Genomic DNA, 17,371 nt, shown 5'->3' with positions numbered 1-17,371 from the left:
TTCCCTCCATACCTTACATGGCGTGGCAGACACATACATGCCAGCCTATCAGCTTGCCAAGTGAACTCATTTTTATAATATCCCCACTTGACTACTAGAAAGTTGTGACTACTATAAAATTGAACAACATAGAATCATCAGAGAATCATAGAATGTATTGGGTTGGAAGGGACCTTTAAAGCTCATCCAGTCCAACCCCTGCAGTGAGCAGGGACAGTGTTACCAGATTAAGTTGCTCACAACCCCATCAAGCCTGACCTTGAATATCTCCAGGGATGGGGCCTCCACCACCTCTCTGGGCAACCTGTTCCAGTGATCTGCCACCCTCATATTGAATAGCAGCAACCCTCAGAGTGAAGATGCTGTACCCTGTTATCATTTCATAGCACTGCCCAGTCTCCTGGCCTAATCAGAACCTATCCTGTATCTATATTGCATCTATGGTTATGTAGTGAATTAATAGAACAGGCCTGCCTTCCACGGCTTTCTGATTTTTGGCATCATGACCCAAAATACTGTTACCTACACAGCTCAGACTTGCTAGCTGATGTCTGTAAATGGAAAATTTTGAATTGGATGTCAAGCCATTTCTCACGTAATAAAGTAAAGATGATAGGATATTAAAAATTTTGATACAGTGAACACGTTGTTCTTCTTATGTTTCCTCTCATAAGCCAATCTTGGCTTCATTAAGTGCACAAATGCAAAGAATAAGATTTACAAACATTGCAGTAAGACTAAAACCCAAAGTTGGTGGTAGCTGCAATTCCACCACCCATCATTATCTTTCTTTTCAAAATGAGAAGGATACTAGAAACATCTTCTTCACCATTTAAGGGATATGATGCCTTTTTCTGATGTCGCTGCAGTCGATTGTATCTCTCTCGATTATATTTTCCTTTCCTTACTTATATCACCCCCTTCTTGCTATTGCAGGGATGACATTGGAGGACCTGATGAAATGAATTATAAGAAAACTGCACTGTGTGTGGTATGTATGCTTTCAGGGTATCTTCACTGGTGTGTGAAGACTTGGATACATATTGCAAATATACAAGTTAGACCAGTGATTTTCAAACTGCGGTTCTCAGGTCCTGGAGGGGCAAGGAATATTTGCAAAAAATCCATGAGAAATAAGTGAGAAAAACAAGCCTGTTAGCAGTGGGCTTAGTTTTGCACACTGCTTCCAAAGGAAATGGTGTAAAATGTTTTGAACCTCCCAAGCAAAAGAGAAAATAGTCAAAATTCCAGAGCGAGTCTCTCTAATTGGACCTCAGTTTTCTTGATAGGAGGAAATTATGCCAAGTGCCAGTCTGGGTCTTTTTCATATAACCCAAATGCGCTGAGAAGGTTCTAGGGAAGGTCAGATATAAGAAACTGTCCATTCATTTTAACTAAAATATTTCTCAAGATGCTTTAAAAGTTCTTTCTGTTTTGCAAGCTGACATCTTAAGGAATCACTGAGTGTGCTGTCTGTTGGCTAAAGGGTCTGATCCAGAAAAGCGCTAAGCATGCCCAGCTCCCTCTGAAATGAACGTGAGTTGGCACCATGTCAGGAGAAGCCAATGGGAGGTGACACTTCTCAGCATCTAAGGATCAGGCCAAGACACTGATAAAGCAGCAGTGCATGCCTGTCAGCAGGACAGGCGTGTCAAGCTCAACAGAGAAAAGCTGCAAAAGCAGACATGTTTTCATAAGGAGCATAATGAAAATATACACTAGTGCACAACAATGCCAAGTGTTGTTATTTACTTTCACACTCTGACATTCACTAGAGCCCTCTGGTGAATTTACCCTCAGCTCCGTGTTGCCCATTGTCAGCTGGGAGCGGATTCTCCCAGGCTCGCTCACCTGCTCAGCGGTAGCATGGTAGTGGACTTTGGGATTGTTGCTGAAGGCCGGTCGATACTTGTACATGGCAGGTGTAGGAGGGCTGATAAGTTTGGGTGAAAGGCCACTTTCTGTAAAAGAACAACAGAAAAAAAGGACTTTCTATTAAAATGTGTGGACAGGAAGCTGTCATCCCTAATTCCTTGCTATGTGTGGTCCTCTGCGAACAGATCTGTTCTAGAAAGAATAAAACTTGCAATACTCTTGTGTAGAATTCCACCAAAATCAATGGGGCCTTTATGGAAGTAACAGTACGTTGCTGCCAGATCAGCAATCTAATGAGAAGAAACAATATATTAAATGGGGTGACGACTTTTGGTGAGTAGTAATTTTGCCATAATGTGAAATACTAGATATTTGGGTTGAATTAAGCTACTAGTTTTGTCTGAGAAAAGAGGTTTTTAAATAGCTTTAATTTCATATTTTCATAAATGAAATATTTCCATTCGTAGTGCCTAAGCATTTCGTGCTAATATTTCTGATTCCTTAGTTCAAAATGACATTTTTCATTTTAAAATTGATCAAAAAAGTTTAAGAAGAGTTTTAAAAGAGTTTAAAAAACTCTGCAAAACTGATATGAAATATCCAACCTAGGCTTCAATGGACCACTTCCATCTGACTTCTTTCCCTTTCCTTCTGTTTATTATCCTAGCTCAGAACTCCCATAAATAGCAAAAAACCCTTCACCCAGATGCCATTACTGTTTTGGAAGAATAACAGAAGCCTTTTAAAGAGGCTGAAATATTTTCTTATCAATAAAAATAAAACACTGATCATGCAACGCTACCTTCACTGGTCCCCAGCTGCCCTTTCAGCTCAGAGTACTTGCTTGGATCTCCTTTAGGTGGTAGAGGTGGTTGCACATCCATACTTTTATCATCCAGACCTTCCAGGCTAATTTTAGACTGAAAACAACCGAAGAATCAATCATTACCCACAACTTGGTTAAATAACAGCATGTGTCAGAGTGCTGGATGTGCCATAGAACAAGAACTACCTATACCTATAATGACAAACAGGATTTAGCATCCATTGCAGACAAGGACTGTAAAATTAGTATTGTCATAACAAGCCAGGATAATTTTAAATGCACTACCCTAGTCTATTTGGCATGCTAAATTACACTATCACCACACTAGTTAATATGTGGTAGAAAAGAATGGTGTTTTCTAACGCTTTTCAGCAATTCTCCGGGCAGCTTTCACCAAGTAACTATCCACAAAAATCTTGCAAGGTGACTATTTTGAATCTACTGCTTTTTATATGGCTAGACAAATCTTCCTCTCTATTTGATGTCAGCAGAAACTGAATAGAGAAAAGGAGAGAAAACTCAGCTTTTGCACCAGTATTTCTTTCACTGGGCCACAAGCCTTCCTGCAGGCTGGAAGCTCAAAACCTTCTTTGAACAGCTGACCTGGTGGTACAAAGGTTCCTGCACAGTGTCACGTTGTTAAAATTAATTTGAACACCAAGAGGTGGTAGCTCTTGGGACAGAAAGTAACTATTGCAAAGAACAGCCACCTCTTCCAAAAGATGCTCAGAGGCATTTTATTATACAGCTGCAAAAAGGGCCGTTACTGGATCAAGACCTGCTGTTTCTGAACCTGGGTTACTTTCAGAGGATGAAGTACACAATAAGGACTCAACCTCTACCATTTTCTCCAAAAAACACATAATCTCAAATAAATTTTCAATGCCAAGCTCGTTCCCAGGCTTGATAATGCTCATTCATGCTCTGCTAAAAAGCAGCGCTTGAAGGCTGCCTTACCTTGCTCCGGTTGAGGTTGGCTTGGATCCCGTTGTCACTGATCTTCACTGTGATCTGTTGCTCAGATAAATCAGGTCTGAAGAAAGGAGGCTTCACACTCACAGCTTGCTTTTTCTTGGGCTCAACTATGTACCTGATTAATTGTCCAATATTCATAATTAAAATAAACAATAACCAAAGAACAAGGCACAGAGACAAGAGAAGCTTCCTGCTTCCAGTGTATGATTTAAGAATGTGTCGGAATCTAGGTAAGCAAACTCTTATTGACTTCAATGGATGTAATAATTAAAAAGCCATTCTAAAAAATCAATGGTTTTTATTAGTGAGCAAAAGGAGAGGATGCATTAAAAAACAAAAGCAATTTTTGAAGAACTGATGGGCAAGAGCACAGTTCACATGAAGAAAGAAAGAGAGGCCTACACCAATGGGAGTGATTTAGTAGATCTTACCTAGTTAACATGAAACAGCTTCCCTGCAGTGGAAGACAGTGACTGGGGGAATAAGACCCAGCACACGGGGAGTTCACATGGAGAAGATGATGTGCTATCAGTTCTAGCTTACCACACGGTGACTTGCTTCTGTAGCATGTTTACAGTGTTCAGATAAATGGAGGTAAAAGAAACGGACAGGTCTATAGGAAGCAACAAATCTAAGGGGAAATGGCTGACTTCAGACATCTCATTTCTTTCCAGTGGACTAGGATTCTGTAAGTGCACTTGGGCAGCGGCTGTATAATGCATAAATATCAATACATGCACAAGCTTTCTGTGTTTTTTTCTGGTGAATAGCACATTCTAGTAGAGATGACTCAGTGACTTTGAATATACAGGATAATTTGAACAGGTCTTCACAAAACACAAACATTCTGCTTGCCGAAAGTCTGCAGATAGTTGTGATGATAGTACTCACACTCCTCTCTTAACAGTCTCCCAATTTCTAATATCTGGGTCTCTTAAAGTATCTTGACCTGATTTTCACATTTCGGTAAGTTTAAGAAGCAGCTATTCCTGTGTCTTCAGTTTAACGCACATAACAGTCTTTTAGGACTTGTTTGTTGTGTAGTGAAGGGAAAAAGAAAGGCAGATAATAGTGTCAGGGTCTGGAATTGCTCAGCACGCTGAAAAGACTCGAATAAGTCTTGCAGCACGATTATTAACATGTTTGCAGGCTGGACAACTCAGCATCTAGGATATTTATACTCCATCTGATCTATGGCATTAAAATCCTGATTTCAAAATGTGAAACGATAAATCTATTTCCCCAAAAATAGAGCGCCATAAATAAAATCCCAAGTTCCATGATGTAGACCTCACTGAAAATCTGTTTTATGATAATGAAAGTGCCAGTGAGATGGAAAACCACAGCAGCCTTAAATTACACTTAAGTCTTAAGGAGAAAGGCTGATTTCAGATTTCTTCCTTTTCTCCAGCAGACTAGAATATCTGGATATTGACTGTACAGTGCAAAAGCTGCATTGGGAATTTAATAACCTACGGAAACCTACCTTGTTACTGAAATTCACTGGATAAACAAGTAGGTGAAGAGAAGGGTATCGGCTCCTGATATAATTTGACATGTTCATTCCAAATAAAGATTTCTGGGTTAAGGGTTATGAATTACATGAAGAAAGCAACTGCTTGGACAGGTTACAGCCATGCAACAGTGAAGCAGCTCTGCCTTGAGGAGTGTTTTGCTTTACTTCCCTGTCATTTCATCAATGGTCTTTGACTCACGAGCCCAACCAAGCACATTTTCTTCCTCTGTCCCAACAATTACTCTACCTCCCTCCTTCCCAGCTGAGAAGTCCCAGTCTCTTCCCAGTCTCTTACCTGGGAGCCAAGGGGCTGCAGAGCACGTGTTCCACATTTCCACAGCATCCTCGGGTAAAAGGATTCACTCCCCCACGGAATTTACCAGTCACCTGGAAACATATTCAGGAAAGTGCTCAAACCTCTGGTTATATAAAAGTCATCATTCAACCTTCAGAAAGCCAAGCCTTGCTCTGACCCTACTGTCCTTCCCAAACAGATCGTTTTTCGGTGAATGCTGCACTTCCTTTCTCTTCTAATACACCACCTCCATCAGCTACTTCTAGCTAGGAGCCACACCAGCTAAAGATCCCTTTCCAAAAGGGCAGTGAGCTCAATGTGACTGGGTTTCAAAGCCAAGAAGTTCACCTTTCAATGCTGCTCCTGCATTAGATTCGTTCCTGCTGTCAGCCAGACATCCTGTTTTGGTCCCTTTCATTCCCCTGTCACTTCCACTCCTCTGCCTTGGCAAGTTCCCCGCAAACAAAGAGGAATGTCAATTCAACATTCGTAATGTTGGATGAGAGCAATGTTTCCTCTCTGACAGCATCCCATCCCTAGCAGCAATCAGTACGAACCACTGCCTTCTGCAGGAGGGTGCCAGGAACTCCCTGGTGATTACAATATTTGCTTGGAAATGAGCTAGTTTAATAAAAGCCAAGCCTCATTAGACTGGCAGGATCCATTCAAAGCTTCATAAGCATTATAAAGGGTTTGTACTCCACAGGCAGATACTTGAAAGTAACCATATGGGGATAAATACCAATAAAGCCAGAGAGATTAATAGTGGTTGCCATTAAAAGCATTACTGTTGCTGTTTGCAAGTAATGCATTTTAATCAACTATCTGATCTAGCAACAAGTTTACAGAGTACCAGAAATACTTTAATTACTTGCACATAAAATAACAACGATTAAATGATTTTGCAATATATTATGCTGGCCTCTTTGATATAACATAAAACTCTTTAAAAGGCCAAGAGAGAAATGCTGGAAGTTCTGCGTGTTGGAAGAGTAACCTGATGACTAAAACATGGGCCTGGGACATTTGGCACATCTGCATTCAATCCTGCGCTTAGGCTGACTCGTGCCAGATGCTGGCAAAGCACTTCATATCTCTGTGCCCATTTTCTCAAACATAATATGAAAATAAAAATTATTTTGCTCACAGATCACATTACTAATTTTATCAGTTGGGTTTGCAAAGTAGTTTGAAATCCACTGATAGAAAGCAGTCTCAGAAGGAAGGATATTTATTTATTCAGGAACTAAAAATACCAGGATATGAGCAGATGTTGGGTTATGGGTTATTTTGATTCCGTAAAAGACTTTCAGAGGCATTCAGAAAGCTCACAAACATCTAAACTGAACCACTATGCACTCTCAAATCACAGTTTGCCTACTATGAATGCTCAAAACCTACAAAATCTGGAATGAACAAATAAAAAAAATTACAGTAAAACACCCAAAACGTCTGCCCCACCTGCCTATAAAGTGTACCCAGAAAAGAGGACCAGTGGAGCTGAGCATATTGTAACTGGAAAGTTGACAGCAGATAACTAACAGTGTGAGAAAAAAGAATCAATACTGAGACTGCAGGAGAAAAGTGAAAAGTGGCAAAGCCAGGAGCAGATCTCATATCCATCTCTGCTGGTCTGGTGATGTAATTACTTAGATATGATTCCTTTGAAAGGGACCTGAAGGCTGGGAACATCCATCCTCCAGTTACAGACACACAGCACATATGACTAAGCAGAAATTAAGACCAAATTATATTTTCTTTTCATAAAATGGCATGGGAAGATTAAATTAATCTGAAGTGTTTTGGTAGCTCAGAACACCAAACCAAGCTAGGATGCATTTTACAATAGTTCTTTCAATCAAGGTAAATGCAGAATTCTCAACCCTCCTAAATATTAGAGTAGCCACAATCATTTTTTTTTTTTAATTTAAATTTTTCCTTCCTCCTCAGCCTGAAATTTTCAGAAACAGTTTTCATCACTGCACAAAGACAAACCTAAGGCAGATCATGATTTGGGCTATGAGACTGAAATGCCCTGGGTTTCATACTACTATTGTCAGCATTATCAAACCTAATACACTGTACTATGATGAGCATCTAATTCCAAGCAGGACTGGGAAAAGCATTTAAAAATCTAAAACTATGGTAAGCCTGCTTTTTTCAAAGGCCACGCTAGGCAACAATTCAGGATGACTTCAGACTCTTTGCTTATGTAAAACCTCCCACACTATACTGAATAAAAGTTTTTATTGTCTCTTGTGGGATAGGAGACAATCTCACCCCAGTTTATGAATGCCTGGCCTCAGACAAATGTCTTCGACTCTTGCAGTCTGCACAGCAGCCATACAAGCGACATAAGCATGAAACCACCAGCCTGCAGGACACCCAGAACAGCACGCTGCTCAGTATGGGCTAGAGAGCACCCAGAGATGCAAGAACAGGAAAAAAAACCAAAAGCATTTGAAAAAAAGAAGTGAAAAAGAAGTATGACGTGGGGAAAAAAGTAAAAAAACCCCAGATGTGTGAGGGGCACTTGGGAGCGGGAGCTGTGAAAGGGTGAAGCACTGGAATACACACAATTAAGTAGCCTTGGGAAGAAAGCTGAAAACACTGTGTGCAGCTTACTGGCATGCTGTGGGACCCACTGTCAATCTTTCTAACTGAGCTACCCCTTACGAATGGCAGGGGCGTGCTATCAATTCCATTACTAGATCCATCTCACCCATATAATGCTATTGATAAGCACAGGCATATAGGTCTGGATTGCCCACGAAGGGACTGTGGATTATATAAACATACGTAACTGCAGAGGAATTAAAGTTTTACAGGGTTTTTTGGCACAAGGTGTCATATTGGCACTTGGTTTGTAGAAGCAAAACAAGTTAGGTACAGTAGCCTCTCTGTGTGCATGCGCACATATGCATGAGAGCAAGAGAGAGACAAATAGAGCCAGATAGAGCCAGCTCAGATCTTGTTATGTGCAGTGTGGGCTAGCTGGGGGAGTTCAAAATATCAGGAGACAGGGCAAAAACATGATTTAATCTTTCCCTTTCTTTCTTTCATTCAATCTCATGTTGTTGTTCAGTCTGACTCAAAGTTTGAACTTCTAGGGTTGACAGTACTCAACACATAAAACCTATTTCAAGGCCATGAGTAGATTTTAAATGGTAAATAAGCCTGGGATGATCCTTTGTGGTTAGAAGGGGGAAATCTTTGCTTGTCATGCATTCAAGAAAAAAAATCTGACTAAAAAAAAGGGCAATCTTTCTAGATCTTCACAAAAGTTCCATTTTTCACTTTACCCAAGCTGATTTCCTGACTTTCCATCCCAATTCAACATCTTAGCCATAAACACAGAGAAAGGATTGCTTCTTACCTGTTCATTCGTTGTGCGTCCTCGGGCCACTAGTACAATATGGAAGCCGGTGAGACCAATGACTGGAATAAAGAATAACCCTGCCACACACATGACAGCCATTCTGTATCCAGGAGTTAAAGAAACTGAGATGAGTGAAAGTAAAAAGAGACTATGAAGGAGAGGGAGAGAAAAAGGAGAAAAAAATATCTTGGAAATAGGGAGGGCGTCTCTCCCCTTTAGTTAGGTCTAACTGAATTTTATCTCAAAGTTAAGTCCATCTGCTCCTAGTCTGGGTCCTTATCCTTGAGATGGTTAAAAAATTACATGAACTCATTGGTTCAGGCTCTAATAATCTTGTAAAGGCCGTTCTGCACTAATCTATCAACCCGGGCAGCAGCTCTCAGAGCCATTGGTTTGTGTATGACACTAGTATGCAGAGGGACTGCTTCCAGGGCAAACTCTGCTTTAAAATACAGTAACAGAGTTTTAAATACAGTAAATAGTTCAGAGACACAGCCAATTGGAAGCAAAATTTGGGGAGGCAGCATATCCTTCTACTGGGCTGTCATAGCAAAGACTGAGATAGAGAAAAGTTCAGCTATAGTTTTGGGCCTAATCGATGGTTACATAGGTAAGATGGGCACAGAGGAGAGCCTACACTAAGCATTTACAGGGGAAAAGCAATGGGAGATCAGGAGAGGAGCAGATCTCCACCAGTTCCAGGCAGACAAATCTTCAGATTCATTCTTTCACATTTTCCTCAAGGCCATTTTGAGTCTTGAGGGACCAAAAAGGATACGTAATAGTTGTATGAGCTGCTCCCAGCTTTTCCATATGGTTTAGTATGAAGATGAGCCCAAAGGTGAATACTCCAACCATGTGCGTACTTAAGGACAGCAAGAAGAGAAAAAAATAGCGGTAGTTCCTCCGTCCTATGCAATTGTTGACCCATGGGCAGTGATGGTCAAAATCCTTGTAAAGAAAGGGAGAGACAGGGAACAATATCCAAACAGTGAAAGGAAATACATTGTCTTAGAGATAAATCTGAACCATCATCATGTAAAATTACATCTGCAGCTTTACAACATGCCAGACTCTCTTTAAAAGGTTATTCTTGGGACAAAGTGGTTTCTCTATCTATGGATGGAGAGGTACTTGAGAGTTTATAGGGTTGAAAGAGAGGATATAAAAAAATAAGATGGGACTACTTATCTGCTAGCAGCAGAAGCAATGATTTTCTATCATCCTTAGCATGAGGAGTCAATCACAATCAAGTTATTATAACCTAGAATGTTCTGAATATGCAATACTGCTGCAGAATTCTCTGCCCCACATTTCTGTATTTATATGTAGCTGAATGAATCAATTTTAAACAATGGATGGAGGATACTTTTTTACCAAGCACATTCCCAAAGAAAAGAAACAGCTGGATAACATAATTTCTGCACAAGTTCATTAATAATTATGACCCAAAAATCTATTTGTCTCAGTCAAAAGTTCAAAGTCCCTCATAAAGTCAGACATATGTCTATTATGCATGTCTATTAAGCAAATATTGTATGCACCCCCAAATATCTATAGATTATGAAACTATGTAAGTATCCACTGCAAACACTTCAGTAAAGAAAACAAAATCTGACTACTTTTGTCACAGATTCATTTTTGGGTCCCTCTGGTCACAGCAGACTTTAGGTTTTAACTGATTGTATTTCCATAAGTGTTGTTGGCTTTTGTTGTTGGTCACTTTTATCAAATTAGCTCAAAAGTTTTATGTTTGGGAAAAGAATTTTTATCGCACGTTCTAGAGTGAAAGTGAAGAGTTGTGAGTTACAACCCTGAATGGGCTCCACGTGGAAATGCCACTGGAGTTGCTCCTATCACTGTCTCAAAGCTCTTCTAGAATAGACAAGTGCGTGGGAAATCAGCAAGGCACAAGTCAATAAAGCATGCTGTTTAAGACCATGATTTATTGATTCAGAAGTCATTAATGCTTTTTACCTATATTCCTCCACTGCAGTCATAAGTTAATGATACAAGCAGAGCTTCTTACTTGCCCACCAGAATAGTAAGGAACATTCAACTGATCTGACCATCAATAAAACTTCTGGAGAGCTAGGCAGAGTCACCTTGTGTTCTGCTGTTTTATTTAGTTTACTTTCGGATTCACTCCCATTTTCATTTCTACTGCAGAACTGACTCCTATGGAGGCCTTATGGCAGCATGAAATTGCAGGTGTTTACACCAGTGAGTTTTGAGCAATCTTCTTCTTCCTTTGTTTAAAATTAGTTTTTTAATGCTGAGCCACTGGGGAGGGCAAAAGAAAGAAATTCCATGAGAGAACTGAGAATTTACCATCATCTAAACAATCCTCAGGATCTAGAATGAATGAAAACATTTCTGTTTTAAAACTAGATATATACGACTTAAGCTTTCCTCAAAAAATCCAGCTCTACTCAACAACTCACAGCAGTCTAAAAAAACTGTGTGACACAACTTATAAATAGCTGTGGCTATTCCCCTCTACCCAGGGGCCCTGCAGTCCCTTAATCTCCATCTTTTCAAATCCCTCCCTCAAATCCTTCTATGACTTCCACAACAGGACAGCCATGTCCTGTTTATTGATGGTTACTAGGCACAGTGCTGCTTCCAGATAACTCTAACTTAGATATATGTTGCCCTGGAGGAGAAAATGACTGACACAAGATAAAGTCAGGCAGCCTTTCTCTCACACGTAACTGTGCTGCTTTCTTTGGGACTATTCCCTTGCTCATGACAAAGAGGATTAGGACAATGATGGTGTAGACAGTGTTCCAGCTGATGCTGGTATTTTTTCCCTTTCTGATTAGTAATTCCTTTCATTTTAATGTCACAGCTAAATATATACTAGACATATTAAAGATTTCATCTTTCTATTGGAAAAAAACAGACTTTGCAGCAGAAATTATCCTTAAGAAGTGGAATTTTTAGTTCAGCAATAAAAAAATCCCCTGGCAATACACTGCTGTGGATACAGCACTCTGCACTTACAAGTCTGGGAGAAGTTTATAGATCAACAGGACATTTTAGTGTTAAGGGATTATTTTTTAAAAATCATGTGTGCCTCACCAAGGCCCTAGGGCTATCAAGAAACATGAATGTCCCGTACGTCGGAGACATCAACATTAGAAACATGAACAAGTTCATGCTCTGAGCTGGGGTGTTGAAACAAAAATGGGGTTCTTCCATTGACTGTAGAATCACTTGCTGAATTTTGAATTTGGTTTTCCTAAAGCTCACACACCGTTCTAGCTTCTCTGCTTGTTCACTAATGTAGGCACCAGTTTGTACCAGGTTAAATGATGAGCCCCAGACTCACACATGACAAGCTACAATGGTTCACCCCGAATTTCCTGCTCTCCTAAATTCTGCCTCTTACATCAACTCTTCCATCCACTCTTTTTTTGTGTTCACAATCCCTTAGCTACTTCAAGGAAGACATAGCCAGCATTATAAGTTTTTATTCAAATTATCACTGCCAACAAAGCTGACATCAAACAATACTGCATATGTAACATACATCATAAATGCGGGCTATGTTTTAAATGGAACTAATTACTAGGAGTCCATCAACAAAGCTACAGCTGGGAACGTCCAGAACCAAAATACTGGAGGAAGCTGCATGTTTCCAGTAGAATGTGCAACTCCATCACTGAGACAAAGCCAACAGACCATGAACTCAAGAGGACTGTTACCTCAACACAGTTGTCACAGACGCTGCAGTGAGAGCAGCGTGGAGGACGGTAGAAGTGGCAGGTGGCACACCATTTCATCCGTACTTGGATTCCTTTAATCTCCACATTCTTGTAGAGTGGAGCTCGGAAGTCATCATCTTTATCTTCATCTTCATCTGCTGCTCAATAAAAGCCCAAGAATTAGTGGAAATAAAGAGCTAATCCAGTCAATGCCTTGGATACAGGGGCACTGCACATGCTCATGGGCTTGTCAGAGAAGTAACAGGGTGGTGGAAGTGATGGACTGTCAGAACAGGTTGTCCGGGCTGCAGAACACTTGAATGATCAGGGCACATTTCAACACCTCTCATAGGAGTGCTGGGCAGCCTTACTCACTAGGCCCTGGACAGAGCAGTGTTTGAGTCTTATCTTAGCCAGCATTTACAACTCAAATGAATAAGATGAGCTGTGAAAAAAACTGCATTGATAATTAGAAGAAGGTCTTGCTAGCTCAAACCCCAAAAATCAAGCCAAATGACCCTAAGTGATGATGATTCGTTCAGCACTCTAGTGTCAGCCCACAATCATCTCAAAGACCTGTTGCTCCAGGGAGTCTGATGCCACAGTGAGATATACCATTCTGAAGCAATCTGTGTGCCCGTGAAAAGTCCTCGCATCAGTGCTTCCTTATAACATATCCCATGCTCACCTCTTCATAGCACACCCAGAATGCTCTTGCTTTAGTAACAGCACATAACTGGGAAGATCTCACCTCTCTCAAAGGCAGCATGGTCTACTGATCTAAGCACAGGACTGTGAGTCAGGAAGTCCTGTATTCTATTTTTCTCACTGTGTGGCCTTGAGCTAGTCGCTTTGCCTCTCTTTGCCATTATTAAGATGAGGGTGACAATATCCCAGTCATCTATGAGATGGGGACAATGGGACAATGCGGAGGGCAGATGGTTTATCATCTCAGCTAAGCGCTGCCCTGTTAAAGAAAAGAGGCCATTTAAAAATAAATGCACAAAATAAAAGCCAGTCTACAATAGACAAATATATATTGGGAAGACAGGAAAAAAATGAGAATGATGCTCATGAAAGTTCATCTTTTATTCTAGATTCCCGTGATCTTTATTTTTTACCTTTTGACAGAGAAAATCTAAGAACTTCAGATCTATTTAACACCTGGTTGAACATTATAGTGCATCTAGTATTGGTTGACTGGCTCCAAATTAGGTGGAATTTGATAATACTCTCCCAGCAGGGCATCAATCACTGTCATTTAGTTCTATATTAAATCCTCTCTAGATATGTTATCATGATCCAATTTCCATTGACTTCAGAGGGAGTTTCTCCTTTCACCTAGATAAGCTTGGGATCTGGCTCAGCTACAGTATTTACCTTGCAAGGCTATTCTCTGGATTAACATTTGTGTGTGGAAGCACAGTGCTGTACTTGCATGATTCTCTATAATTTTTCCTTCCTAACTAGTCAGTGGGACTCTTAGTGAGAGCTAGACTCTAAATCCCTTAGGCAATTCTATAAATACAATCTGTAGCTTCTTCAATACTATTCTAAACTAGCCCATGCTGTATAATACTTGTGGGCATATGAAAAGAAGACACTAGAAGAGTCAAACCATTTAAGCTCTTGAAAATAATCTGACTATGCAGACAAAATATCTTGCAGAATTGACACACACTTCAAGAGTTTCTATAAAACAGATACACATCAAAAATACTGGAGGCCAGTTTGTAGCTGGTTTCTATAATTAGCTAGCAATGAACACTGCCATTCTCAGCCCAGACTGTAAATCAGATTAGTCAGGGTAGTCCCAATTTCAGTGACTTAATACCTCCTTTCCTTCTCATTCATTTTGGTGTGTTACTGGCAACTCACACAGAGCCAATCCTGATGCATATAAGAAACATTAAGAGAGATAAGAAATTAAAAAAATTACTCAAAAAATGAGTAATGGATCTGGGAGTTTGATTCAGGCCATCTTCAACAATACAAGAGTGAGCTGGCTTTACTTCCTCCCGTAGCCCAAGTTCTATCTGCCAGAAAACCTGTAAACTCATATGGTTTAGCTAGAAATGTGCTTATTTCCAGCTTTCAGTGATGTGAAAAGAATACATGTATCTTACTACACAAATTCTCATATGCTGATCCACTGACACACGGCAGCCAAGTCTCATGTTTTTATAACATATCTTATAATTTTTGGTGGCTTCCTTAAAGCAATCATGTGATTTCACTAGAATCTCAGATTATGTATTTCTTATTTGTTGTTTTGGTTTTGAAATAAATTTGTAACTATCAGAAATGGGCCAAGAAGCTTGAAAACCAAAGAAGACTAAACCTAATTTTAATAACAGAAAGAAAATAGATCTATTGTATATTAATTTTAAATCACTCCTACAATTTCTGAACTCCTTGCACTTGCAGCTCTGCGGGCGGCATGGAGTGGTGATAGCTTTTTTCACATGCATGCTTGTGATCTGAAATAACATCTGCTCCTCTTTCCTCCCAGCATTGGTATTTATAGCCGTTTTCAGTCTTTTCTTTTCCTTATCAGTTTGCTTCCTTCACACATCTAAACTCCTACTCCATCACTTTCTTGCAAGATTACTTCCATCCCTTTTCTCATCCTTTCCCTACTCCCTTTGCTCCCAGCCTCTTCCAGACCAAGCCCATGCACAGCACAGATACAAGGCCAAGGCCACAAATGTAGAGAAGGAGACAGAAGAACGGGGAGCTGTAGGAAACTCCCCCTCTTCCTGCTTTGCTCCTGACTCCTTTGTGTTAAGGGAGATGGGAAGGGAGGGAAGATTATGAGAAAGTTTCAAAGTTTCTATTTGATCTCCCTGTGTGTTTCTCCTTTAAATGCAAAGTCTGAAATAAACAACTTGTTTGCAAGAGGAAGTTAGAGAAGTGCAAAGAAAGATATGAATTTACAATAAAATCAGTACTGGTCACTCACAGGGCATGGTGAGCACCTGGCTGCAAGCTCCTGTCTGAGGGAACCACGTTGCATGTACATATTAGATTCCCAGACTGACATTTTCAAAACTGAACACCTTTATGCCAGCTCTGCTCCTACCGAAGGCAAAAAGCATGGATGCTTTTGATAACCTCACACCTGAAGCATGTTTAACCATTGCTGTCTCTGCTGGGAAGGAAGAATGAAAAAGTCCAGTAAATTTATTAAATGCTCTAAGTGCTTAAGCTTTTTTGAAAATGTCACTACCACCTATTTGTAATCTTACAGAAATGACTGAATATTGCCTTTGCTTTAGTTTGCCTTTACACCCAATTATTTTCTTAACTGGAGTGCTGCAACACTTAAGCAAGCAAAGAAAAGGGATGGTAGACAGATGCTCATCATTAGACTCTGCTACCTGGAGAAACCTGGCACTTGCCATTCAGGGAAGCCAGCAGGACAGGTACCTTGTTCTTGTCAGGTAGCAATTCAAAATAGATATTAAATTCACTGATCAGAGGTGAGAAAGCACAGCTTGCAGAGAGCACAGATCCATTCGTTTAGCAAGACCGCCTAGAGCAGTCTCTGCTGCAAACTGCATGTGAATAATTATTGGAAGACAGATAAAATGAGGTGATAACTCTCTCATTATTACATGTTAAGAGAGATAGCTGCACTGTGGTTCCCATTACAAAAGCTGAGCGATCTTTATCCTATTTAATCAGCTGTGAATCAGTACTAAATTAAGGAGGCATATCTTTCTAAGTGTGTACATTTTTAGGCACTCTAAGGTAAGCCTTATCTTTTTTAGCATTCAATGCTTTTGCATTTGTTTTAAGGCTTTTTGGAAGGTCTGCCTCGATGAAGCTGTTTCAGAAAGTTTAGCCTCTCCCCTCCATCACTCTCCACCACCTATTGTGAAGACACTGACTTAAATCCAATGTGCCAGCATGACACAGGGGATGGCAATTGAATCACATCAGTCAGGAGAGCTACTCAAGGAGAACCATTCAACGCAACCCCGTGCCCTTGACTGCCATTCTGAGCAAATGCAAGGACAACTGATACCTCCTAGCTCAGAAGCTAGATGGAGGGTATCCGGCATGTCACTACTATCCCACCTCTACTGCCAGCTGAGTATAATGAATAAATAAATTCTACAAGAAAGAATACGATAAAAAAGAGGATTAGTCAGCAAACAGTGTATTTGGATACCTGACACCTCCTTTGGCTTGGGTTTTCAAATCCTCCCCTCCCCCAACAGTCCCATTCTCCGTTACCTCGTGGGAAAACTCCAGGGTCCATGAAAGTTGCCATGCTGAAGTTTGCCAGTACAAACAAGAACACGAGCCCATTGTACACTGGGATGGCTGGGGAGATGGCTTTTGTCAACCAGGGGCACCTGTGGAGAAGACCAGTTATAAGTAAGTGCTCTTCTGGCTGTAACACGTAGTTTCTTCCCATTCACCATCATCACACAGAGAAGTAGCCTCATCCCCACCCTACCAGCCATGCAGCAAGGCCAAGTTTGCAATTGAACAAGAGGAATTTTCATAGAGCCAGTTTCAGTGATCTAAAGTACACCGCAGACACCCTCTGTAAAACTGCTTTGTTTCATAGCACAGAAAGCACCAATTGTTCACATGGCTCACAGGGCTTTGCAACCCTATTGCCTTATTTGCAACCTGGCATTTTGCCTCTCTGTGTAAAAGCTTCATCCCATTGCTGCACTTCAGCAGCAACTTTAGCCTTGTTGCAGTTGGTGTTACTTTCAGTTTTCACTAGTGTAAAGCAGAACAGGACTTAAACCACAGATCTCCACAGCAGGTACAA

The 17,371-nt window shown here is 40.5% G+C and overlaps 1 protein-coding gene across 1 annotated transcript in view; it reads right to left on the bottom strand.

Annotated features, from left to right (window-relative positions):
* The window catches only part of ZDHHC8 (zinc finger, DHHC-type containing 8), a 22,414-nt gene extending 5,412 nt beyond the window's left edge, over positions 1–17,002 (bottom strand). Inside the window, exons 1-8 of the mRNA XM_010187300.1 lie at positions 16,819–17,002; positions 12,577–12,734; positions 9,645–9,817; positions 8,864–8,966; positions 5,488–5,579; positions 3,659–3,791; positions 2,678–2,795; positions 1,852–1,961 (exon numbers count right to left, since the gene is read on the bottom strand). Of these exons, the coding sequence (XP_010185602.1) occupies positions 1,852–1,961; positions 2,678–2,795; positions 3,659–3,791; positions 5,488–5,579; positions 8,864–8,966; positions 9,645–9,817; positions 12,577–12,734; positions 16,819–17,002 (1,071 nt within the window). The remainder of the gene's footprint in view (positions 1–1,851; positions 1,962–2,677; positions 2,796–3,658; positions 3,792–5,487; positions 5,580–8,863; positions 8,967–9,644; positions 9,818–12,576; positions 12,735–16,818) is intronic.
* Between the last annotated feature and the right edge of the window lie 369 nt (positions 17,003–17,371).

This window comes from Mesitornis unicolor, unplaced genomic scaffold, assembly GCF_000695765.1.
Source record: "Mesitornis unicolor isolate BGI_N332 unplaced genomic scaffold, ASM69576v1 scaffold7846, whole genome shotgun sequence".
In the NCBI taxonomy this organism is placed as follows: domain Eukaryota; kingdom Metazoa; phylum Chordata; class Aves; order Mesitornithiformes; family Mesitornithidae; genus Mesitornis; species Mesitornis unicolor.
The sequence above is the reverse complement of the archived record's forward strand: the minus strand, read 5'-3'. Positions and strand labels throughout refer to the sequence as shown.